The following is a 26,424-nucleotide window of genomic DNA, read 5'->3' as shown; positions in this document are numbered from 1 at the left end:
CTCTTGCCTGTGTCTCTGCTGTGAGCTTTTCATGCTGTTATATTACTTTTGCTCTGAAATATCTAACTCCTCATTTGTTTTTGTTTTTTTTGATAGTGAGAACCGTTTCGGAAATTTTTGGAATCCTCTCACCCCTGTCCCTTTTAATTGTGACGTTGGTAAACCCAACGTCTCTGCTGGGCAGAAATTAACGTGATTATTATCGCAGTGTTTCTCAGTTTATTTTTCTGAACTGGATTCAGTTGATTGTATTTCTATAAGGTTTTTTTGTTCAATCATTCATGGACGCCCATACAACAATAGGGTCATGGGAAAAATCGCAACCTGTCTGTAAAAGAAGTACTTTATTTTAATTTGTCAAATGTATAAAAATATGTTTTAACTGGGTCTTAAAACGTGATGTGTTTGCACGATTTCCAACAAGCACTAAAATTCAACCGGTAGGGCATTCGCATACAAGTACAGGAAGTCAGTACCTACGGCAGAGTCTTGTTTTGTCCAAATAAACTTATATATTCAAATAATAAGTAGATTAGAGAAACATACTACATTTCACGGCAATCACGCTGGGGTGTAATTTTAGGAATCACCATTAAACACCTTTAATGTTACATAGTTCTAGCAATAGCCGTACTTCAATATAATCGTGTTTATCGTCGCATTAATTTTGCATCGCTATATGCAAATGACTCGTCATTATGACTAGGTGTTGAAAACAGTATTTTTTTCTGTCTATTAAAATAGCGGAAACATACCCTGATGAGAGAAACTTTACTGGGCACGCCTCATGGCAGTTCTGAGCGGGGTTGGGGATTTCTGAGCGGTCCTCCTTATTGGTGCACGAAGCGGATAATGATTCCGCTTAACTGCAAGGGTGGAAGAAACGTGGCTTTCAGTCAACAATGACCACGAACCTGTGCCACGCCAAGGGATGGTCCTCCGTTTATTCTTCAACGGTAAGTTCATAATCCAGTTTTCCAACCACAGCATAGGTGAGCTACCATTATGTTGTATATTTCTGCAAAGACATTTAAATCCACGAAAGCACTCTCAGTTTTGAGCTTCGCTGTAGGGGTGGTTAACTAAGTGGTTATAACCTGTCGCTGGACAACCTTTAACCATCTATAACGAAGAAAAATATAACTTAACTAATAAATAGCTCATTAATTCAGATATGCTTAGGTTTGGGCTGTTTTTGTTTTTTCGATTTTAAGATTGATAGGCTATCAGTCCCTAGCCTAAAGCATTTTATAGATAGAATATCTACAGTACTGCTGATGAAATCCCGTGTTTTTTTTTTGTACTCTACCTGTGTTGTACTCGCTTGTAAATCGCTTTGGATTAAAGCGTCTGCCAAATGAATAGACGTAAATGTAAATGAGACAGTTACATGTGTAGGTAACGTAATGAGGGAGCTTGCCATTTTACAATAAAACCGTAAAGTGTAAGCACGTATAGTAGGATGCACGTATTACGCCTTTTTAAGAATTTTGTAATATACTTTTTTGTTTAGAAATCGAGACAGTGATTAATTATTTATATCTTTTATGCGCTTGTTGTGACTGTATAAAGACATGGAAATCTTTTGATTATAAAATAACACCAAAATTGTTCTTGAACCAATGAGGTCTATAAACTTGAAGAAATTACGGAATGTAATTAATGATACTTGGAGAAATAATTACATTCTGTAATCCTGCGAATTTATTTCTGTGTGTAGGCACAATTTAAATGACTGATAGTTGCGTGAAAACTGTGTTTTGTTTAAGTTTTAGTAATACAAATTCCCCTTTACGTCATGTAACGTATCTGAGTCGCAGGAATTCAAAGAAATTAGATGTGTAACTTTTTTTCTCCCAAGGAGCGTGGAATGTCCCGTCCGGTGAATATAACGGCTCTATCGCCTTTCAAAGTTGACAAGGGTACGGTCCATTGGATCCGCGATAGAAGTCAATCTTTGAGATTGGAAAAGAGGAGAGCTGTAGCTAACTCCAAACTCTTTAAGATGCTCGTAAATGCTGTTGAAGCGAGTAATGGAGGTGAAAAGCTCTTGCACTGCACTCGCGCGAGTAACGCCAGTGACCCTAATGAGAGGCGACAATTCGAGAAAAACTTGCCTTAAATAAGGAGGTCATGTCACTTTCATCTCCGTTAATGTGCTCCTGCCTTTAAGAGACAAATGGAGACAAAGCCCTTTGACGGATTTAAATGGACCTTCTCAATATCGATTCCTTGTCTCAAGTGAGAATATACTTCTTCTTGCTGACCCACCGTTTTGGCTCCTCAGTATATTGCAGATGTACAGCGAATCGCATCACGTCGATATTGTAGGACTAATAATGAATCATATCTATACAGCTTGTCTCTCAACTCTGAATGTGTGAGCTACAGATCTGCTGTTTGGGAAAATACTATATACATAGTTGGTGTCTATGTAGTACTGTTACTAGTGAAGCTGGTATTCAGCTGTATCTCCCAAAAGAATATTTGTACAATGTAATTTTTTAGGTTTTCCCAGCGCTTTCGGTAAATAATTACTAAGTGAGTAAAGAAAATCCCCCAGTCTGTGACATTATCTGTGACATTATCTGTGTGCGTGGTGTTCTGAAAGCCTCAAATGAGGAACAAAGAAGAGTTATACATAGAGGTTTATTGCGCTCATTGCGCCGTTTGAAATTGTTGAAGTTTACCGTTTGAAAGTGTATCGTATTAGTTGCCCTATAGGCTGTAATTGTACAAATCTAATAGTACTGTGTCCTCAAACAGACCTTGCTCTCAGCTGAGAACTGTCTCATTGTGGAACTGTACACATCCTGTCCCCATACTGTCACTATACTTGCTGTATGCACTTTTGTAAGTCGCTTTGTTGAATTTCTCTTTCTTCTTTCTTTTTTATTTATAAGTCACAAATGTCAACTACCAGACAGTCAAAGATGATGAAATAATCACAAGACTCACTTTTTCCAGCCTGGTGACAGTGGAACTCATCTCTTCCTGTGTTAAGTGATGTTGTTGTTACTCTATATTTCCACTGTGCACTGTGCTGAGTGATGAATATTTCACAAGCTGTTTCACTGAGCTGGTGAAGCTTGTAGTGGAAGGATGTTGTGTTTTGGGCAATTAAACACAATGAGGCCCATGTCGAGAGCACTGTTTGAACTGAGTCTTTCTCCTCAGAGAATATGGAGTTGTATGGAGTGTGGACTCTGCACTGAGAACAAAGAAAATGGTTAATGTGTCAGAGTGACTCAGAGTCACTGTGCCCTTGCTTTATGTGTTCAACAGGGAACAAGTAAAATTAGAAGACAGTATTCCTGTTGGATCTTTAAATAGATATGGGAAGGATAGCAAAGCCAGCATGACTTTGGACATGGGAAAAGGTGTGCATTTGACTCAACTGCAACCTCTGCCCCTTACCCTCAAATGCAAGAAATTAAGTATGATGTCTAAGTACAGAATAGGAATCAAATGAGGAGCTAAATTTACCAATGCATACTATATCTCAAAAAAATCTCATGGACTGTTGAAGCTGTTTTATATGTTGTTTTGTATTGTGAGTGTGTGAGCATGCGGACGTGCAAAAACGTACACATGCCTGTAAATTGAAGGTATCACCTTTAGGTATGTGTCAACCTCTGTGGGATTGAAAATTCCAGCAAATAATAAAATAGCTAAATACTTCAGACAAGTTTAATTGTTTGGAGAATTTGCTCTTAAACTATGGGTAGGGACTCAGGACCCAAAGTCAGTTCTGGGTAGGCTTGCATTGGGTGACAAGACGACGGAGTTGGTCCCAGTAATCAGAGTGAAACAGTGTGTTTGTTTATTTAAATATAGTTTAAAGAGAAGTGTAGATTTTATCTGACCTATGTTTGGTTTGCTTTTGCCATCTGTGATAGATTTTTACTGCGTCATCCAGGATCAAAAAGAACGTGGGGTTTTCAGTCATTTCAGGCTTTGTTACTGTCATTTACTGTCATTTGTCCTCTAAAGTATAAACATGCAATTCTAGAAAGGTTGTGAAACTTGGAGGGTGAAGTGATTAACTTAGTTAGCTATATTAGGGAGCATTTGATGTACCCTGGGTACTTTCCACAAAAGACATGCCTAAAAACTCTGCTCTTTTCCCAACAGTCAATCCAGAAACCATGCATGCTTCGAGTGTGACCCAGCTGGCAACTGCTGGCAATGTGTCCCAGAGCGCGAACAACTGCACTCCTCCATACGACCAGGACCGCATCCCGCTAGTGGTGTTGTACAGCATGGTGCTCATCATCGGGCTTCCAGCCAACATGGCCACCGTCTACATGACTTTCCTGCAGGTGCGACGCCACAACGTGCTCGGCATCTACCTGCTAAGCCTGTCCCTGTGCGACCTCATGTACCTGTGCACGCTCCCCCTGTGGGCCGTTTACGTCAGCGCTGGCCACCAGTGGATATTCAGCTCCATGGCCTGCAAGGTGACGAGCTACGTCTTCTTCAACAACATGTACATCAGCATCTTCCTGCTGTGCTGCGTGTCCGTTGACCGCTACGTGGCGGTGGTGTACTCGGTGGAGTCGCGCGGCCTGCGGCAGCCGAGGCTGGCGGGCATCATCACGGCGGTCATTTGCCTGGTGGTGGCGGTCGGGCATGCGCCCGTCTTCACCATGCCAGAGGGCGATGCGGACACCGGGAAGCGGCGCTGCTTCGAGCCGGGCCACAGCACGGCCAAGGTGACGGCCTTCAACTACGCCCGTTTCATCATCGGCTTCTTCATCCCCCTCTGCATCCTGGTCGTCACCAACCGCGCCATCCTGGCCAACATCCAGGCCAGCCCGGGGCTGAAGCCCCGGCAGAAGGTCAAGGTCAAGTACCTGGCCGTGGCGGTCATCGTTCTCTTCCTGGTGTGCTTCAGCCCCTACCACATCATCCTGCTGCTGCGGGCGGTCATGTACCACTTCCCCACCTTCCAGAAGGAGTGCCACTTCGAGAACAGCGTCTACACGCCCTACACCATCTCGCTGGGGCTGTCCACCTTCAACAGCGCCATGAACCCCATCCTCTATGTGCTGGCCAGCGACAACATCCGCAAGGAGATCCGGCGGGGCCTGGCCAGCCTGCGCAACCGCAGCACCCTGCAGCCCCGCTCCACGGACAGCAGCCTGCACAAGATTCAGCACAACTCCAAGAACTCCTCGGACGCGGCCCCCAAGCAGGGGAACAACAACATGTGAAGCCGGTGGGTGGTGCCTCCTGGGGCTGTGGACGACACACTTTCATTGCTGTGGGGGCCAGGCGGCTTATGTGGAGACTCTTGTGTGTCACGGTGCTCAAAGCAATCATGACTATTTGTTTTGTTTCCCTGTTCGTATCTGCCTGTGGACACTTTTTTTGTTTTTGTTATTGTTAAACCCAGAATATCAGACATTTTGCCTGAATATATTCATTGTCTTTGGTGGTTTGTTTGGAAAATGAAGCAACATTTGGGGATAGGGGATGTCTCTAAGGCTTGTCAATATTTTTGAGTACAAAGTGTGTCTATCTTCTATGTTTCAAAAATGTGGGAACTGAGGCTCCCAAGAAGCTTACTGATTAAGGTTTTGGCCTTGCTGGAACAAGATGAGCTCTATGGCCTGGGTTTGATTTCAGCCATGCTGTCAGCGGACAATGACGGGGATCGCTCAGTGGCAGAACAAATTGGCTTCATTCAGCTGGGGTTAAGGGTGGGTATGTCAGCAGGGGCTCCCCGTCACACCGCTCATAGGCACCCAGTGATTAGTGCCCACTCTGCAGTTGTGCACTGTGTGATTCTTTATGATGAAAAATAGCTAATGGCTGCAGGCGAGTGTATCAGAGTCTTACCTCAGCGCACATGTGTGAACACAGACTTAATCCTGAGGAGATGAACCTTGTATACAGTTGGCAGTACAAAAAATAGCTGCATTTGAAAAATGTTGGTATTGGGTTTGTTGGTGCACATCCATTCTCAACTGTGTTAATTATGCTATTTGTAAATCGAGGTATGATGTGTCTCTGTATATGTGTTGATCCATAGGCAGGCAGATAGATTGATAGCTAGAGAGAAGTGCTGCCTACTGTGGGTAGAGCAGTAGTTGTTATTTTATTTAAATTTGTAATTTAAAATTTCTCATTCAATACATTGTTTAACGTTTATGCTATGTATTTAAATTGATCTTCCAGTTATGGCAGAGAATGTAGCCAACAGAACTGAACAGAGCACTGAATATGATTTCCAGCAGTTGTAACTTTACTTCATCGTGATGAACACATATGGTGGCACAGCAAAACAGTTTTCAAGTTTAGTGTTAAGTATTTTGCATGAGTCATTTCAGTATGTTTGATGATGAATGAATAAATCAGAGGATTTTGTATGGTTTGTAACAGCTTTACGGTTGCTTTCCATACAGATGCTTGTACAACGGTTGTGCAATACTTTGTGGTAAGTAACCATTGCACCCAGTTTAGGCATAAGACTGGGAGAATCACATAGTCTTTGAAATACAGTCATGCGCTGCTTAACGTCCATTCGGAGAACGTCCATTCGTATATACAGTATGTCTGTAGTCCCATGAGGTTATAATAAAGTTTAAAAATCGCAGAACGGGACTTGGCTGACGTAACCGGACATAGTGAAGGCAACGCTTCCCACATGCAACACGTGTATTTCGTGTCTCATGGAAATAAAGTGATTGCGCTGCCAGGCGTATAATGGTACAGTATGTAGTTTACCATAGACTGTATGTAGTATGGTGTTCGCACAACGTCCAAATCACATAACGTCCTATTTCACAGAACGTAACGTGGATTTTAAGTGACGCATGGCTGTATTTCAGTTGTCTTCAGCTGGTACAAAACTGCAGTTGTGGATGTTGCTCCTTTCATCTTCATGAGTAACTGTTTACAGTAATGTTATGGCTAGATTTCTGCTCAGCACACCACAGAGAGCATTTTTTTACTGTGAAAGGTTTGTCACCCACTCTTATATTTTGTTACGCGTGACTACCAGTAGTGAGATGTCAGGGCTTCAAGACACAGGACACAGGAAGGTTCTATCTTCCTGAAACACACAGTTGCCAGAGTGGTTCTTTGAGTGGTGAAGGAAGTTGTGAGGTTTTCTTTTACTTGTCATCAACATACGGAGTGTGGCCTCAGACTTACACTTTTGACCAAATGAGCTGTCCTCTTTTCCCTCTTAAACACATTTGCCAGTGTAGCAATGCAAAATTGTCAGGCAGTGGTGCAAAGACAGAAAAGGCTTAATTTCAGTTTTTAAATGGTCAAATGAGCCTGAAACAAGAGTCATGAGAAGAGGAAACAGAGTTTACCTTTTTCCAAGGCTACATCTTTCTAGGATGTGCTGATCCATGAATACATATAGTATTCGTAGCCATAGTATAGGCATACTGAGTCTGTGATTTCATTTCTCATGTAAAACCACAGTTTCTGCATTGTTTATATGAACATTGCAACATACCCCATCTGGGAACAGCCCATTTCTTTCCTTTTTTGCAATTCTAACAAAAAAGACTTAACCAACAGGAAGAATTTCATATATATTCATTTTGTGAAATTTGGTATTTCCTAATGTCACATTCAGTTGTAGGAAAATTCAGCCAGTTTTGTTTATTGGTATTTCAGAGTACTGTGTTTGATTACAGAACTTTAAACGTACCCATTGTTTTCTTGATATATATTTGAGCAGTTTTAACAGTCAGTTTGACACTACTGAAGAACCTAGAGTTGCTAAATACATGTTGTGCCCTGCCCCCTTCCTTTCACTTGGACCCACTGAAGGTTGTCTCCTTCTGTGGTAATGGAAGAACCTTTCTGTCAGTGTTCAGAGTGCATGGCAAACATGGATCCTCTCAGCTCTGGTTAAAAGCTGCAAATGTAGTACAACTGAAAGTTAAAGATAAGTGGAGAAAAAGCAGGAGAAACGTCACAACAAAGGACTCACGAAGGAGGCACAATAATTTGAACTGGAGGGTGTCTCTTTGTTCACCCATCACAACCCCTCACAACATCATAAGATGGAGGTTCTCCTGTGAAGTCCCTGTCGTGAATTCCTGGCACTCCTTCTGTCAATCAGATACTGATGCTGCGGTCATAGTGTCATTACATCGTCAGCAGAAGACGCTATCAAATGACACATTTCCTGAAGAATGGGGACAGGCTTAAGCTCACGTTTTTGCCTTAGGAGAGCAACAAGTAAGGGAGTGTGTTCTAGATGTCTTTTGTCTCTTTTTTTTCTCCCACTTGGGTGTCTTCATCATGGTCTTTGTGATATGGCAACAAATCCTCAGCCTACCATTAATATCGGGACATTCATTTAACTATATTATTTGAAATATTTCCAATACAAGAGTATTCTTATTTTCAATCCACAGCCCAACATTAATATTGGGACATTCATTAAATTATACTATTTGAAATATTTCCAATTCAAGAGTATTCTTATTTTCATCTAATTTCTGACAACTTAAAAGAATGCACTATTGTCTTTGGTAAAGAGTGAATGCAGGCACCTCTGTTAGCATGCTACAGTCACTAATAGAGATAGATTTGATCAAAGTTCTACTTTGTTGCAAGGTACTTTCCCTGATGAATGCCAACGAGTGAAAGTGTCTGTATTGAAATCAAAGTTTCACATTAACAGTATAACACAGTACAAATGTGTATGTGAATGTGCTTTCCATTAAGCAGCTGATGATGAAGCAACAGAAGGTTTTGCCTGTTCTGTCAATGACTGAATTCATCAAATTAGATTCACTGTTTTGTGGATATTGAGGCACGTTCAGTGGCATTATAATTTGGAATCCTGCTGCAGTGAGAGGTACAGCAATGGTTTAATATTGAACAGCCCTACATGTTTTGCTTAACCTTTAAGCGATGGGATAAATGAAAGAACCACATAAGCAAAATTAATTGATCAAAATATCACAGTATCTGGTAAATTCAGCAAAATTTAGATTATCTGTTGGGAGCATGATCCCTTGGCTAAAGGTCATTTAGGCGTGAAGCCTGTCTCAGAATTCAGAAAATTGAAGAGTTATTTATCCAGTCATGTCTTTCCTGTAATGTACTGTTAGCATAGCTGTAGTAGTTCATAGTCATAAGTATACATGTATTTTTACTTTGTTTTTTTCCTCTTGGTAAATCGCAGACGTTTGAGGTTAGTGCCTCTGTTTGAAACTACACGTAGCTGCAGCAACAGGAAGCTGGTTCAACTGCGGTCTCTGGAAATTTGTTGCAGGTAGACACACAAAATGGCAATACCAGCAAGACACTGCTGTACGATTTGATAAAAGTACTTACAGCAACTGAGCTTAAACTGTTAACATCAAAGGTTTAATTCTGAATGAGAAAAATGCTCCTCCTTGCAGCAAGATTTCTGGTAATACAAATCATCATTTTGGTATAGTAAGAAAGAGGGCTTGTACACTCAAAGCTTGCTGGCTTGAAAAATACAGCAAAAATAATTAACCTAGTGTGCCTTTGGAAATATCCGGCAATATATATGGAAATGAAAAAAATTCAGTTCTCTAAGTTGCTGTGGAAAAGAGCGCGTGCAAAGCAACTGTGATATTATGTAGCAGTTTTTTTGGTCACAAAAAGCAAACCAGAATGTTTTTTGGGTGTCAAAATGGCAGGAAGTTGTGGAGAGACTCACATATTCAGTATCACCATACGTGCAGAGTGTAACAAACTTGTCATGTAATCATACTTCCTTTTGGTAAATAAATTGCCACAACCATTTCATTTCTTTGTTTGTAAGACACCCATGGAATGTACTTTTTACATATGAATTAAAATATTTACTCAAGCACTCACATAAATCTTATCCAATGGTACGTGCACTCTGACCAAACTGACATCCAGACCTCTGGTTACAAGGTCAGTTCTCTGACCACAGTGTTCCACAAGTACATGCATAGAATGAAACGTAACACTTTCTGTGACATCCCATGGCCTGTGAAAGAAGCTACCATACCATGGTGGCTTTGAGCAGGTGACTGTCAGACAGTGGTTTTTAAGCTAGTGTCTGGATGGATGTGATTGTGCACTGTGCAATTCTCATGAAACGTGTAAACAGCAGTCTGCTGAGCACAAAGACTCGTGTCACAGGCACAATGCACTTACAAAAGAGGTTTACCACACAGTAATGGGCTCATTAAAAGTGATATATCAACAACAGCAGTTCATTTGTATCTGTGAGGCTCAAACCCCTGACAGTGATTTTTCTCGATCTCCTCATTCTTGTCAGATTCACCATTTTTTAAATTTATTTTCTGTGCATCTGTTTTCTTTGATACAGCCAAAGACAATGAGTCTTCGTACCCTGTGTTTTGAAACAACAGTGTGCCATTATTGCCTTAATATGTACCCTAATTTACCCACACCACAACTGCAGATATAAGTGCAGCCATGGTTAACTGCTCATGTCAATGCTAATTAACGGCTGACAGGATGAAAAGCCAACAGAAACCTGTCAACCATCACAGTCTGTCAACCCAGGCACCCAGCACAGGAAATGACGAGTCTTTCTGTGAGCTGAGAGATGCAAGTGATCAACTGAGGAGGGACAGAAGAAGAAGTGGCATTTCAGCATGAGAGGATGGCAGCCATTTTTGTCAATGAAGTAAAAAAACACAAGGTAAGAAAGGGCATCAGAGCATCAGCATCTACATCATCAGGTGCATCTCCCACTGCCACACACAGGGAAACCACAGGAACAAGCGGTAGCCACCTCAAAACCAAATTTTAAACCCTTATCGCATTAATAAAGCACCTATCGGAGTTCATGCCCTGTTTACACCATTTTTATTCCCAGAGACAGAACTACTGAATCTGGGTAAAATACTTAATGTGAGTTTAAGCTATGTGAAAACATTGAAACATATATTATTGGCTGTGTTTTAACAAAGACAAATTTGATCTGGCATATGTATATCATAAATTGATCAATGTTAAGCAGCATAATAATGAGGTAAGGAACAAGTACACTTCCTTATCATACATATGTATATGTATGTATATCTTCCCTGGTAAAAGCGCAATATGGGGAATCACTGAATGATTGATGAGGAGACATTATTCTGGTGAAGCCTGGTCACCCAGACTAGGACTGTTCTGTGGTCAGGCTGTACAGCCACTCTCTGCCTCCAGAGCAGGTCATGAATAATTAATCACTTCCATGATGATGCACACTGTTTAATTGGGCCCCAATAAATCATTAAGTACCAGCATCTGGGTGCAGGACCTCAGCCCCATACACACTGACACACCCACGCACTTAGACTTATGTTGACGGTCGTCCGTCTGAGGAGCTGGGTTCTGTCTGGACACCCTAATGGCAGCCGGGGCTTTGGGCCTGTCTGTTGTGTGACAGGTGACCAGAGTCCCTCCCAGCTGGTGTCCATTTGCACATCATTTCACCTGACTTCACCCGCTCCACCCAGCCAAGCTGCCTGTTACTGGGCAAGCAGAGGAACCCCCAGTGGAACTGTTTGTGCTGTACTGTCTGTGCTGCAAATGCCAGGAGAATAAGGAGAGGTTCAGCAGGAAGCCATCATCTGGGTGTCGCCCCGCTCACAATAACACAAACATGCCAGCACATTGCTTGTATAGCTGAGCAGAAGCCATTCAATCCTAATCATTTATGGGCTGACATGGATTGCACAAGTTGATCCACTAAGACTGTCTTACCCAAGGATCCATATATACAAGAAAACTGAATACCAGTGGTACACAAGGAAGAGGAAACGAGACACCTCCCCTGATATCATTCAGAAAATACAATAGATCAACCCCGATTGGCTGTCATACTAAAACCAAACTCTCTGCATTCCATGAGCAAATTTGCAGTTTGCTTTCTGAAATACACGTGCCTGTGCTATTGGTCAGTGTGTGATAGAGGGTGCAATATACTTCCATAGAAGAACCTAGTGTCTGCTCTCGTCTTTTCTTTGCTTAGCGCATAATGCGAGACTGATGTTAGCTTACCCCAAAGTATCTTTGTTCTTTGGGCTTTCTCGTATACAGGCAAACCATAAAGACATCAAAAATTTAAAAGAAAAAAAAATCGACCACCCAGCTGTCATTGAGCTTTTGACAAAACTGGGGGGGGGGGGGGGGGGGGGGTGGAGGGAATACGAGGCGGAAAGCACTCCCAATGAAATTCACCTACCCTGGGGGCAAAGGATGAGTGGGGGTGTAAGGGGGAGGTGAAAGTGCCAGAGAGAGAGAGAGAGGGAGAGCATCACACTGCACAGCATATTGTCTTTGTCTCTGCGGTTCTTCTATTGTTCAGGATTTCTACGCTTGAGCAAGTAAAATGATATTGTCCCCCTTTCCGTTGGTGACAGATCAAATCAGTCAGGGGCTGGTGGTGGAGTGTATGTGTATATGTGTATGTCTGAATGCGTGTGTGGAGGGGGTGGTGGGTGGGGGAATGTAGAATATGGTGATGTGGGTTTGCTATTGGGGAAGTGTGTTGCGCAAGCTGCGGCATCTTTGAGGAACCCTAGTGGAGGATGCTCATGTATAGAGTGAGCATAGCTATCAGTGACCATGCTCGCTGAAAGTTTTGTTTCTGGATGGCCACAATGGAAACTGCCCACTGGTACTGTACACAGAAACGAATAGCTTGAAACTGAAAATGAGGCACAGCCTGAAACAGCACTCAGCTCAGCTGCTGTGGTGCTAATGTTCATGACACTGAAGAGCAAAGGGAAATTCATTCTTTCTCTGCATCTCTGCCTGTAGCCCTAATTTGGCTCCTCTCTCGTGAAATATGTGAATAATTCATAAATCTAAAATAAATAATTAATAATTAATACATAAACAAACCTTTTTCTCCTCCAGCCTACAGACATGGGATCTCTCTGCCTTCCGTAATAAACATGAGCTTTCTCAAAGCACAGTTCCATGAATTTTTAAATACAAGGCAGTTCTTTCTTATTAAGTGTAACTACCTTTTTGGTAATATATGGAACAATAACTATAATGTACACACACACACACACACACACACATATATATATACACATCTATATATATATATAGATCTTTGGTTAATTGCTTTTGTTCAAGTTCAAGAAAAAAAATGATTGAAAAATCACCAAATTCTGCAGTGCTGACTTTTGCAAAGGAATGCATGACAAATGAGACTTTTAGTCGTTTTGTTCTGTGATATTCTATGTGAGAAAAGATGTAACTTCTAGCATGAGAAATGTTTAAATAAAATGGACTTTTAAGATAACATGGTCTCGTCCTTCATTGGTCCAACATTTCTTTTATATATTTTATTTTGTTTTTTCTCCTTATGCTACCTGTTTGGAATTGGCAGTTGAACTTTGGGTGTGTCTCACTGTGACAGCCTCTGCGCCCGCAGAGGAATGCTGAACTGTGATAAATACAACCTTCCTTGTTGCACTACCAGCCACACTGAGCACCACAGTGAAGCCAGCACCCGTTGGAGGATGGGCCCACACCACTTATGTCATCTGAAAGACATACAACTGTAGAAATGCAAAGTGTCTCATTTGTCATTTCGATTTTTCACCTACAGAGACTTTTTAGTATCCCATAATGCATCTGCTGAAACAGAACAACACAGAAGATACTGTCTCAAACACAACATCACAAGAAGCCAACCAAATACCTTTTAAGCTGTGAGGAATGAATTCATTTGAAAAGAAAGTCTTTTCTTCCCACAGAATAACCACATATGTCCTCAGCTGGGCTGTCTCTGTCTCAATTTCAGAGCTGAAGCGTTGGCCTTAAAAACAGAGGAAGTGGAGTCGACACTTCCTATTCTTCCTGCAGCTCATGAAAAAGTCCCTTTGCCGGGTCACAAGTTTACATCTCTTCATGTCTCTAGAGGCTTCCTGTGCTATGTCCTGTCTGATGGGTGTCTGAAGCATTCAGTGTTAAGAGTGTAGCATTATAAGCCATGATTATCTGTGTACACTTTATCAGCTGATTAATGCTGTAAACTCATACATAGGAGTCACGGTCGTCAGTCGAGATTGATTTTACAAATGCTCCACACTTTTTAGTATTTGATATTTTTCTGATAGCTATGTGCATGTATTTTTTTAATTCAGGAAGGGGTTAAGTGGCTTATACTATGAAATAGACTAGCACAGATACAGAGCAACATGTAGAGAAAACACTATGGGGTCCATGAATTCCTGTTTCTGGACGAAAGCATAGACCTAAAGATTGATCTTACTTTTATCATGAATACTGAATAACATCTTGACTATTACTATTTCTCGAATTCAGACAAATCCAAATAGCTCATTCAAATTCCTCAGGTCTATGAAGTAACTTTTTCCTCCTCATCATGGCCTTTCAAAGCTCATCTTCATCTCAGGTTGAACATAAATTCATGGCATGGCAAGATGATTTGTTTTCACGGGGTGAGGTTGTTTTCCTCATGCCCAACCCTCAGACTGGAAGGCCAGGTGCAGAACGTTGTCTGGCCTCTCACCTGAGACCTGCCCAGCATGGCTAAACCTGCCAGGGCCGACGCTCCATCAGTATAGCTTTTAGGATGCCTGAAGAACACAAGCCTCCCCACCGGCAACACACAGGGAAGCTTTCAAAGCTTGTGAGAACTTAAATGGCCAGGCTGATAATGAAAAGATTGTTTCGGAAATCTGAGGCCCTGGTTTACTGATTTAATTGCATCCACCAGTGACATGATGGTGAGATATTCTGTGCACTGTGTACACAAGCTACCTGCTATGCGAGAGGACCATTAAAAAGGGTGCAGGATCAAATGGCCTCTTATCATTTGACAAAAAGGCCTGTGTTTTCTGGTATCATTCTGCCATATAAACCTTCCTTCATCATCAACCCTTTTAGCATCCACCTGAGGTCAAAGATGAAGAAACCAGACTTCCTTCCATGTTGAGGATGCAACTGTTTGCAGAACTTGAACGGGTTCGTTGAGGCCCTTTCAGAACGAGGATGCCTTACAGCTGCAATTACACAACTGAAAACATGACATACAGGGCTTGCGTATTATTGTGAAGTGCAAATTTGGTTTCCTGAGATCACATGTGAGATGGCAATCAGATTTCATAATCATGAGGAACTGCGGAGGCAGTAGAGGATGCAGTAGTCTTTGGATTATTATCGGACTGATTATCAAGGGGGATGAAGGTAATTGGAGATGCTGATGATGATGATGATGACAATAATAATAATATTAATAACAATAATGAATGGAGACATTGCATTTCACTTGATATGTTGAACCATATACTGTACATGTCCTTGTTTTCCTACATTTCATGCCATTTTGTTAGATGCACTTTGTGTTTGCATATTGGAAGTCACTCTGGATACGAGCGTCTGCTAAATTACAAAATGTAATGTCATGTAATCTCATGGTGGAAATCGTAGCATTCCTGACAAACCCTGCAAACAAATCAACCAGCCTATTAGTGCTAGACCAGAGCTGCAGATACCTGGGCCATTTTGCATACTGCTTCAGACTGCAGGGCCTTTCGTTTCCTGTTTGTGACCAGTAACGCTGTGGTTATTCTCTACATCCTGGATGCTGAATCGTTTGATTTAACGAACTTCCGAGAAAATGGGGCAAACTTAACAAAAATGTTATCTTTAATGGCTGGCCTTACCACATCTTCCAGGTCTATGTCTCCCTCTACTGGTACATGAAACTAATAGCAATGTGAGCACGTTTTGTGAAACTGTTGATGCCAATTCACATCGAAACAATCAGAACCGATGACTACCTCAGCGTAGTCATATGATAACTTCAGTCGAGTCCTTATTAGGGCAAACGCATAGCCTATTGACCACAGAATGAACGTACGTGCCAAAATGACAAACGGTAAAATAAAGATGGGAAAAAAAACAACAAGCAAAGTAAAAACTTGTTTGAATGCAGGTGTAAACCGTTGAGTCTTGTTAAAGTGACCTCTCGTTTTGTTAGTTTTAGGAAATCTCGTTTGCAAATACTGAGATTTATACAAAGAAAAGGCTGGGAACATACCATAGCTGTCAAGCAGCAAATAGACACTGCACTCCTCAATGTGAGCAATTTCTGTATCTGATCAGGCTTCAGGCCAAAGAGTTAAAGGGGAGTGATTCCACCTCTGTTTTGTTATGTACATGTATTTTTTTCTGTGGGACTACTGGTTTGTGCTTAGTTGCTAAAACAGCAAAAAACATTATCACGGGCAAAATATTTATATATTTTAGAATTCAGAAATGATTGTGCTACAAAATATTTAGTCTGTTGGGTCATCTGAGGCCCTCAGCATTTTATGGGGTTGACTTCCTGCCAAGGAAGGGAAAAAAACTTCCTTTACCACAGACGGAGAGTAGGCAAGGATGCAGGCAGTTTAAATGCTGCACTTCAGGACTGGAATAAAGCATTGGGTTTATCACATGAAAGAAACTGCATTTTGTTCACAAGTTAAGAAATGCCACATCCACATTTAATCATTGATGTGGCTTTCCCATTTTATTGCAGATTGCAAAACAAAATGGTTTTATCTGCAGGAGAAAAACAATAGCTTATTAGAAGAAAATGTACACTCAATGAATGAGAGAGATTAAAAAGTGAGAGAATTGTAGGGGTAATGTTCAAAAAACTGTACATTGGGATCCAAGAAAAAGTAAGGAGGAGCTGCACAGCAGTGACACTTCCAGCTCAGTGTAATTTATGAGTTGCTCTACTTTTGGGTCATGGACCTATGGGTGCACTGTGAAGGCTTTGGTGACAGCAGGGTTGTTGGAAATGCATAGCTGAGATGAGAGAAAGAGTAGAGCCGTTGTGACTAATGTTGCATGTAGCTGCGGTGCCAAACCTATATTTCAGTTCTTCATATCAGTGAATCAATGACGTAAAGCAACACAGAAAGCCCTGACACAGGCTCAGTTTGGCACATTTAAAATTTTGTCATGTTTTATTTTGATTTATTAACATTGCGCTAAAATGTCCCACGTTTCAGTTTGTTTTCTTATGAGGAATCACAGTTAGGCTCACTATTCCTCCTGACTGTCTTTTGTACTGCTGCAAATTCATTCCATCAGTTGAAAGTTGTCTGTGAACTGTTCATTAAACTGTTTTTAACTAGTCTACGCATCACATACTATTCAGTGGCGAAATCCTGTGTCATATTTCACCAGCACTCCAGGCCTAAGCATATGTAGGCCTAAGCAAGAGTCTTAAAGGGAGGGTCCATCCGTGTTTACCTCCAAACTGATGCTCCAGAGTTGGCCGCTTGCTCCCTTCCTGCTGTCACCTGCATAATCCACCAGTCAAATGCTCTGAGGGGTGCGTGATACGAGCATTCCCTGGGGGGCTGTGAGACACTGACATGTCAGAGTGTATCAGAGACGGAGGAGTGGCAGCAGAACAGAAGCTATAGCCTTGAGGGAATAGGCAGCTGCAGCTCTGGGGACCCAGAAGAGGCTGTTTTGATGTAAGCAAACTTGAGTTTACAGGAATGCCTTATTCAAATGTGCATATGGAGGGAAAATAACATATCTGTTTGTGATGTGTGGGTGCAGCAGTAATTTCAAAACAGTAATTTCGTACATCACTGTACATTTTGAAACAATATAAGAATGTAATAATATCATAATAACAATGTAGTGTTCTTTGCCTTCATGTTACCTTCATAAATACATTATTGATGCTGCCAAATCTCAGTCTCTAGCTGTTTTTATTCTCTGATAGCCTCACTCAAAGTAGCGGGGAAGGAATACATCTGAGGCAGTAAGGCACAGAGGCACAGAGGAAGCATGTCAGTTAATGTCAGTTTTGGCAGGTCTTTCTCTCGAGTGGCACCCCTCTCATTTATTATACAGCTACAAAGTAATAATCGCTGAGGTTCTGGATTTGCTTCATCCCCATCACAAAACTTCAGGCGAGTGATACACAGTAAGCAAACATCTGACCTGCCCCAGCTCGGAATCATTTTGCTAAAACATTTTAAGTGATTATGGCTAATAAGCACTATTAATGAGGTCCATACAGAAGGGATCAGTGCAGAGGATGCACCACCGTGCTGTTCCTGGGCTGACACTGCGCTTTGTGTGATGTGACAGATGTAAGACGGGACATATGTTAGGGGGAGGGTGAGTGTGCGGAGCATAAGTGAATCGCACCACATCTTTTTGGCAGAGGGGTTCCCAAACCAGACACAATTGGTAGCTAAAAGGCCAACAATGGACATGCTGTCGCTCGCAGGGCTCGGTTCCTTGTTGCTGCCATCACTTTGTTTTCTGATCACTGTCAAGTTTACCCCTGAATACCGCCTTGTTAATGTTCTAGTTATATTGCTCAGCTCAAGTTTCACACTGTACCGAACGCCTACATTGATATCTTTAAGAAACATTAAAGGGAATGGTCAATGTATACTGAAACCCATACGAATTAAACTTCTAGTTGTACTGAAAAATAATCTTAACGGCTGTGTTTCTTGATAAATATGCTGCTGTTCAGTCCACGTTATGCTCCCGTTTCTTTGATGCAATGCAATGTTTTCTTCGATCAGTGGAACCTTTAGATTAAAAAAAATACAGCCCGAAGTGGAAAACCTAAGAGTCCCCTTGTTCCCTGTATGCGCGGCTTTTGTTCGCATATTCTGTGTTCAAGCGACAGCCTGTCGATCAAGATGCATGGTGTCCGCCCACTTCACCCTTCGCTCTGCCGCAGCTGGGCGCTCGGTAGCTGCGCTCCGGCTCAATCAGTGTCGAGGAAGCCGAGAGAGGGAGAGCGCTGTGCCTTTAATTGTCCCGATCTCGCTAGCCACCTAGTTCCAAACGAAGATCGTATGCCCGCCGCCAGTAAAGACTAAGATACTGAAAAGGTAAGCAAATAAGTGTTGATTCCTTTCTTTTTCGATACTGAAAACGAGCGGAGGGTATTTAGCCCGTTATGTTTAAGAAACTCACGGATGAGTCAGAGGGCGCTAATGTGAGGCTGGCGAGTACACAAGCATTTTCTATGCGGAAGTACACGAGCGGTTCTCTTGCCATTGGTAAAACGTGCTCAGGGAATATGTTACATTGTTTGCAGTGAAGACACGCTTGCGTTATGTGTAGCTCTGAATTCTGTCTTCACTGAACATCCAGTCGGTGGCGATCTATTTAAGATTTAAAAGTAACTGGGCGAGAAGGAGTTAGCAAATTCAAAATGGCTTCCCCTCCTTGTCGTCGCCTCCGCTCCCCAGTTCATTTTTTGTGCCTTTGGCGGTGAAGACAAAGCATGCTGTATTAGCAGCGACCGGGGAAGTAGGATGAGTCCAGTCGTTAGAGATGGCTCACGACTCTCTCTGTCCGCATTTCATCTTTTGTGCAATTAGTAAAAACTTCATCGTTTGAATATTAGTGGTGTTTGATCAGTCGAAGACTCATAACCGGTAGGGGAATACCGAAAACGTCAACGTGGTGGGGGAGGGGAAGTGGGTTGCTACTTGGGTGGAGCTTGTAGCTATATTTCATTTATAATGGAGGGAGGTGGATCAATCGGAGCGAGTTAGATTTAACGTGTGCTGTATGTCCACTGTCTCACTTCAGCGGGGTCGGGGTTGGTGTTGGGTGGGAATTTCGAAAGATCTGAATCGGCGGCCCGGGAATCGTAGCTAAATGTTTTCTTCACCTGTGTTTGCGTGACATGATATATTTCAGGTGTAACGAACCTTCTGGCCTGTAGGGGGCGAATGGAGCGCAGTATGGAGTTGTTGCCAGGGCTGACGAATCTCCCAGCAGAAAATGTTATGGATTTTTGCCACGGGTACAGATCTTCAGCTGATCTAGGCCACAACACCAGTTTAAGTTTTCACTGCCCAGCCGAAAACAAGATTGCTCACATGAGTTGTTGCAAAAATGACCATCCTATTCAGGGCTGTGAAAATACTTAATCTACGAGCAAGCTTGCTGTCTGCTTGGCTAGCTCTGCCAGTGCTGAAGCTCAGATAAGCACCAACCAGTTCCTTATACCTGCTAGCTACGGAGATTGTTAACTGTTAAATAAGACTGTTAAATAAAAACACGTTGAAATTTTTACGGTCTTGCAAACATTTATCACGGTCTCCTCGTATAGCAGTCCCACCATTCTAGAATGTTTACTTGTAAATGTCTTGTACACACTCCCCATATTAACTCCAATATCATTGACTGAAAAAATGATCAAAGGTTTGTCAATTTAATGTGTATGTTATGTTTTTTTTAATACGTCTGTTCTTTGCTGCCAGGTTGTAAGTTATACTAATTTGCTGAAGTGTTTTGGAGTAACAGTTCTGCCCTCAATATGGTCCTTTTTCAGGTTTGCAGTGGCCGTCCCGTAGTTTGTGGATGACCTCCCTTTTAATTTTATGAATTTCCCATTTCTCCTTTTGTTCCTGTTTTCAGTTTCAGTATAAGTAATGTAGAACAACAGCATATACTGTTTGGTTCTTTTTTTCCGTAGGAGGTGTGCCACCTCAGCTGACCGAGTTTGTAAAATGATTCATTCTACATCCATGTTCTAAAGATGCTTTACAACTCTTTTTGTGTATATATACTCACAGGATACACGTCAATTTGACAGATCCCTATATACTTTCAGTATAAGAAGGGTAGAAGAGAAGACTTGAATGAATGCTGAACACAGTTTTTCCCTATAATACTTATTAAACTGGCAGGGCACTGCAGGTGTTGTATTGACCAACATGTCAAGTATCCATAGTGACGCCTTGCAGTAAGCGTGTCGGGGGCTTGACAGCTTATACAGCATTTGGCACTGGACGGGATTAATATTTGCTGAATTTAACTGTTCTCTTCCATTTCAGAGGAATGGCAGAAGTGAGTGCTTGTATGTTTTGTATGTAGGTGAAGGGTTGTCTTGGCAAAGATAGGAGAGGAATGCTGTCAGAAGTGACCTTTTAATGTCTTCTTGTTGCATCTAACTTGCTTTTGATTTCAGTAAGATGCCCTAAAATGTGTTCCGAAAGTACTGCCTAAAACTCTGTCTTTGCAAACTTCTGCAGGCAGAGTAAGATACGGAGTGCACACAGTTGCACACACCTAATGTATAACATTTTTACGGTGGTTGTAGTTTTTAGTTTGGTCACAGCAGATACAGTGTTTCAGCTTGTATTGTGATGTGACTACAGTTCTGGGATGTCGCACTTGTGTCAGGTAGGACAAAATTCCCATGCCTTAGACTTCATATTTGCCCTGCTGTGTCATGTCCAGCATATCCATAGATGTGGGTTGCATTCAAGGCTGTAGCAGTAATAAAAAAAATTATTTCCTCCCTGAAATCCAAACCTCCCATGTCTTTCTGTTTGTTTTGCCTGCAATTAATAGTTTGTGTTTTCCCCAAACGGAATGATGCACAGATATTCATGGAAAGATAATTAGCTTTGTGTCAACAGTAACATTTCGTACGTACTTGCATTCAGATCGGTCTTTTATTAGCTCCTCATTTCCTCCTCCCTTTCTCAAATCCTTGACACTTCCCTGGCGATTGATACATATGGCTGGGTAGTAATGACCAGTGGCCCTCCCCTACCAGACACACATGCCCTTACATCATTTCCATGGACACATAGTAACGCTGGATGCAATGTTCACTGACGTGCTGGTTACTGTCATGTGTTCTCTCTGCTTTAGCTGCATGTTTGTTACTTTTAGGCTCCAGCAGCCCTGGTTGGCTGGCCCCGTGACTGGAGGCAAGTGTCCAACACTCGTTTCGATACTAGATGTATGTACAGTACTGTACAGTTTGTCTCTTTTTTCCTTTTGATTTAAATATTGTTTGAGTGACAACTGGTTATATATAGGGGTGTCTGCTTGTATGGGTGGGGATCTATTCTAATTTTTCTTGATGCACAACTTTATATATATGGGTTTAAAATGAAGGGAAATCTATCAAAAGCTTTATTTACACCTAATTTGAGATTCTGTGTTCATATTTTACAAGAATTGGTGTTGGTGTCCTGATCTCTGATCAAGATTGATTTCAGACTGAGTGGTTCTGGCTATATGCACAGTAACTCTATCACTGTTGTGTCGCATGGTTTACTAACATAACTGATCATAGTCTGCTGTCATGAATTGATGAAATCAAAATTCATCAAATGAATAGAATTTAATGTGCATTTGGCCTGAACAGTCTGTTGTTACTAGTTGAGTTGTGGAAGCTTTCAAGTACTTAAGGCACCCCTAATAAGCCCTGATCTGGGACTAAATTGTATCTTGAGCCAGTGCTCTTATCTAAATGTTTGGTTTAATACAGTGACATTCTCTCCAAGATCAGGAAAATACCCCCTTTTAGAGTTAATTTGGAAGAGTGTGCCTTGTGTTTAAATATAGTGTGTTTTGTGCATCATATTTTTCTGGCAAGGATTAATCTAAACTGCAGTCCCACATCTGGCATAAATCAGAATCAGATGATCAACAATCAGGTTAAATAAGTTAACAGACAATTCATTTGCCTGTTTGCCTGTGATCCCATTATTTTGCGGGATTGTCACAGATCTTTCTGACATGTCTGAAACTTGCAGGAATTGCAGTAATTCTGCCATCTGTGCATGACTTAAACAAATCTATGAATGGGGAGTATTATTACATGCCATTATAATAGCTTGTGTTTGAGGAGGACTTGACCAAGAGATTGTTGCTAGTAACATGCTGTACTTTTCAGCGGATCAGGGGCTGTTTAAAGTTTGGTTGTTCCGCCCACCAGGAGCCTTACTTCTGACTGGCCTAAAATGTGCAGAAAGAGTGCAGAACAAAAGATGTTTGTCGCTAGTACAAAAGTACTGAAGCGCTGCGCTCTGGAAGAAGCTGCTATGTTAAATCCTGTGCCTCTCAACAGGAAAGGTATAGCACTGCAACTTCGAGAAAATGTGTATGCTTTTACAGTATACAGCTTCAGTTTTTTTTTCTTTTTATAAAGTGGCTTTCAAATTCAGAGTTCTAGGATTTTTTTGCTGTAAGCTTTAAACACATTTTTGTAGTTTTAGTGTAGACTTGTAATTGATTTGTTTTGTAATAGAATGCAATTTTTTATGATGAAAATTGGCAAAGCTTGGCAAAAGAATAGGAGTAATTGTTTCTTCTGTAATCTTGGCATTGGAATTTAAATTAACAAAGTGATGTATAATAATGTTCATTAAGCTATTATTAATTTATTGTTCCTTGCAGTGTGTTGAGTGTTTGTTCCATTTGTCAAACATGTACATGCATACTGATCAACGTTCCTTCTCCGGTTTCCCCTCATAGAACAGATATGTTTCCAAAGGGCACGAAACGCAAGTTTTCTGATGCCGGGGATGAAACGACAGACGAGCACCCGGCAAGTGTCAAGATGCTGTCTTCCTACAACCTGCAGCGTCAGTCCCTGCTGGACATGTCTCTGATCAAGCTGCAGCTGTGCCACATGCTGGTGGAGCCCAACCTGTGCCGCTCCGTGCTCATCGCCAACACCGTCCGGCAGATTCAGGAGGAGATGACGCAGGACGGCAGCTGGCAGATCATGACCGAGGCCCTCAACGCCAGCCAGAGCCCAGCTGACCGTCTGGTGGCTACAGAAATCCTGTGCCGGCCGTCAGGCCGAGACCAGGATCAGGAGGCCAAACCCTTCTCGGTGATCGCCTATGATGGCTGCCACTCGGAAGAGGTGGTTGTGGATGACCACCTGTGTTCGGTCTCCTCCGAGGTCCCGTCCACGTACATGCCAGGCAGCTTAGGTGTGGGTCCATGGGAGGAAGAGGAGCTGAAAGAAGCCCATGAGGAGGATGAAGATGACAACGGTCTGAGATCAGGAGGGGAGGATGAAGAGAGTTTGGAAGCAGACTCCAAGACCACAGAGCAGGTCTTTGGCACGTTCGAGATCAAGAACCCTAGCCCAGACCCTGCCTTAGAGGAGTTGTTCTCAGACGTAGATGCCTCTTACTATGACCTGGACACCATGCTGACTGGCATGCAGAGCACGCCCAAAATGGGGCCTTACGACCTCCTGGAAAGCCTGTCCTCCCATGGGCCCTCCTCCATCAGCTCAAACTCCAGCTGTCGACCTGATCTTAATGAACTGGACCACATCATGGAGATCATTGTGGGCTCATAGAAACGATCTTCACAGAGACTGTAGATTTTTCCACATTTTTCTGTTTGTCTATTTGTGTATGTTTACACATTCACATGGAAGCATGTTAAATCAGAGACCCTCTAAACAAGGTGTAATTGCCCTACAGTGGGCTGAGATTCAATGTGCTGACCATAATGGTTTCATTTGCATACTTTCTGTATGTTTTGTTTTATTTTATGTGTGCTTTAACTTTTTTTATTTCACTTTTAATTTATTGTCATTTACTTTAAAATGTCATTACACTACATAAATTGTGAACAGAATAAGTCATATACCTGAACTTCTAAAGCAACACATATTTTCCTAAAAAAAAAAAGAAAAAATATTAAAATATATATATACGTGTGTATATAAATATATATTTTTACAACACCTACAGCTTGGAAACTGTTACAGTACTATGAGTTTTTAAATATGTTTCTTTTTATTTTCAGTGTGAGAGGGTTTTAAAAGTATTGATTATTCTGCCATTGTCATCCTATGGTGTCAGTATGATTTGGAAGGTGGATAAATGTAGTTCAGATTTGCAAAACAAATGGCACCGTAATGTGTCATTGCTTTGGCAAAATTTTTACCCTCTCAGATTCCAGCAGGACACTCATGAGTCAGACACTTACTAAACATCTGAATTAAGTTCTTATAGCACCTGCTTTGTCTTGCTTTAAGAAGCCATATTTTCTTATATTTGTATTGTTACAAATGAAGAATTATGGGTCCGACCCAGTTAAGTTATTACTTTTTTAATTTATTTTATTTTATTTATTGAATGCAAACTTGTCAGATAGTCTGGAATTCTGTTCAGCTCATGATAGAATCAGCTTTTCATTTAAAGCTTAAATGCCCACCATCCTTGCGTCTTCAAAGGATGGGTCTCATTTTCTATGCAGTTAGTGTTACAGTATGTCTTAAACAGTATTCAAGTGTAAAAACATCAAACGAGGGTTCATATAATGTTTTAATTATGTTTTAAATCATTGACTGACTGAGCAGGTTTCTTGCTTTTTTCAAAAATATCTTAGAGATTCCCCTGAATTTTATTCCTTATTAAGAGATTCCTTAAGAGATTACTCAGGCAAACATTTTGTGTAAAAACAGCCAGTATTATGATTGTTATTACCATACTCTCTGATTGATGTCAGTGCAGTTTAAACTGCAAATCAAGCCCACAAAATTTAGCACATTTATTTCCTTTATTTGGCTAGATATATGCATTTTATATACATTGTAGCATTTTGTAAATATTTTTTAATAAAAGTACAAAGTATTAAAATCTTGTCTTCTCTTTGTATCACAAGGCATATTAATTTTTAATTATGATGTCCAATGACTGCAATGGTTAACACACATAAGTTATGATTTAGCATTATTCAGTAAATCAATTTACCTGTAGCAATATGGCTGAGTAGTAGTCCACTGTTCCAGGAATTGTATTGCTTTGTCAATTGCTTAGTTCACATTAGTATTTCATTCTGTAACAAATATGGGAGAAAGTCACCATAACGAGTGACGCTAGATATTGGTACCTTTCTTCATACTGTATCGAAGACCTTAATTAAAAGACTCCTGCTGTAGTTCAAATAATTGGACCTCGAGGCTTAAGAAGAACGGTAAGGATTTCTGTCCAAATCAGTACTAAAAATGAAAACAAATTGATCAGTACCCTTCTTTCGTAGGTTATGTTGAGTGAGGAAGAGCGGTAAGTCAAAGTCTTGATCGGTTGCTAAGAGCAAGAACATCTCGTAGTGTTCACACTCCACATGGCGTAATTCATAAGTAAATCCTGTTTTGTGTATACTCTTATCTGGACTTGCATAAACGGACTCTCGTTAAGAATATATTAAATTGCACCAAAATAATGTTTTGTAGAAACTACGTGTGTCTGGGCTGCCATAATGATTTTAACTATTGAAGACCTTGTTTAATTTACGATTAATCAAATCTCACCCCTTCAAAACCGAACTCGGAAATAAGGCATGACTGAGCCATGTCGCAACCAATCAGAAACTAGCGTGTATTGTCACGTTTCTAGCGAACCATCAGACCAAATGGGAAAAAAAGAAGGGGAGCGGCAACGAAAAAAAAAGTAGCCAATCAAAGTGGTTACTGGGCGGGGTTTTAGATTTCATCTATCCAATGATAATTTTCCCACCTGCCGGTCGTCAATCAGCTGAGTGTCTTTCCTGCAGATTCTGCAGTGCTGGAATCAGAGTTGCCGCTGAGCGTTTAGTCACTTGAAGTGAGTTGGGCAAATTTGGACTTTGAACTGTTAGATTCTGTCTTCTTCGATCACTGAA

General features: G+C 41.3%; 2 protein-coding genes across 7 annotated transcripts; both read left to right on the top strand.

Annotated features, from left to right (window-relative positions):
- The first annotated feature begins 865 nt into the window (after nt 1–865).
- On the top strand, nt 866–5,233 carry LOC118787499 (probable G-protein coupled receptor 132). The gene is made up of 2 exons (XM_036543079.1): nt 866–956; nt 4,135–5,233. The coding sequence occupies exons 1-2, from the start codon at nt 932–934 to the stop codon at nt 5,214–5,216; spliced, it is 1,107 nt and encodes a 368-aa protein (XP_036398972.1). The 5' UTR covers nt 866–931; the 3' UTR covers nt 5,217–5,233.
- A 13,504-nt stretch (nt 5,234–18,737) lies between these two features.
- LOC118787092 (cell division cycle-associated protein 4-like) lies at nt 18,738–25,300 on the top strand. Of its 6 annotated transcripts, none has more exons than XM_036542516.1 (4): nt 18,738–18,863; nt 21,673–21,742; nt 22,685–22,863; nt 23,266–25,300. In XM_036542516.1, exon 4 carries the CDS (start codon nt 23,273–23,275, stop codon nt 24,107–24,109), a length of 837 nt encoding a protein of 278 aa, XP_036398409.1. In that variant the 5' UTR covers nt 18,738–18,863; nt 21,673–21,742; nt 22,685–22,863; nt 23,266–23,272; the 3' UTR covers nt 24,110–25,300. The 6 variants fall into 6 exon arrangements, with proteins under 6 accessions (XP_036398409.1, XP_036398413.1, XP_036398410.1 ...); XM_036542517.1 differs by lacking the exon at nt 18,738–18,863 and adding an exon at nt 18,875–19,415; XM_036542515.1 differs by lacking the exon at nt 18,738–18,863 and having other exon boundaries at nt 18,875–21,742; nt 22,727–22,863.
- The last annotated feature ends 1,124 nt before the right edge of the window (nt 25,301–26,424 follow it).

Source organism: Megalops cyprinoides, chromosome 12 (genome assembly GCF_013368585.1).
Source record: "Megalops cyprinoides isolate fMegCyp1 chromosome 12, fMegCyp1.pri, whole genome shotgun sequence".
NCBI lineage: Eukaryota > Metazoa > Chordata > Actinopteri > Elopiformes > Megalopidae > Megalops > Megalops cyprinoides.
Note: the sequence above shows the minus strand (reverse complement) of the source record. Positions and strands in the feature narration are given on the sequence as shown.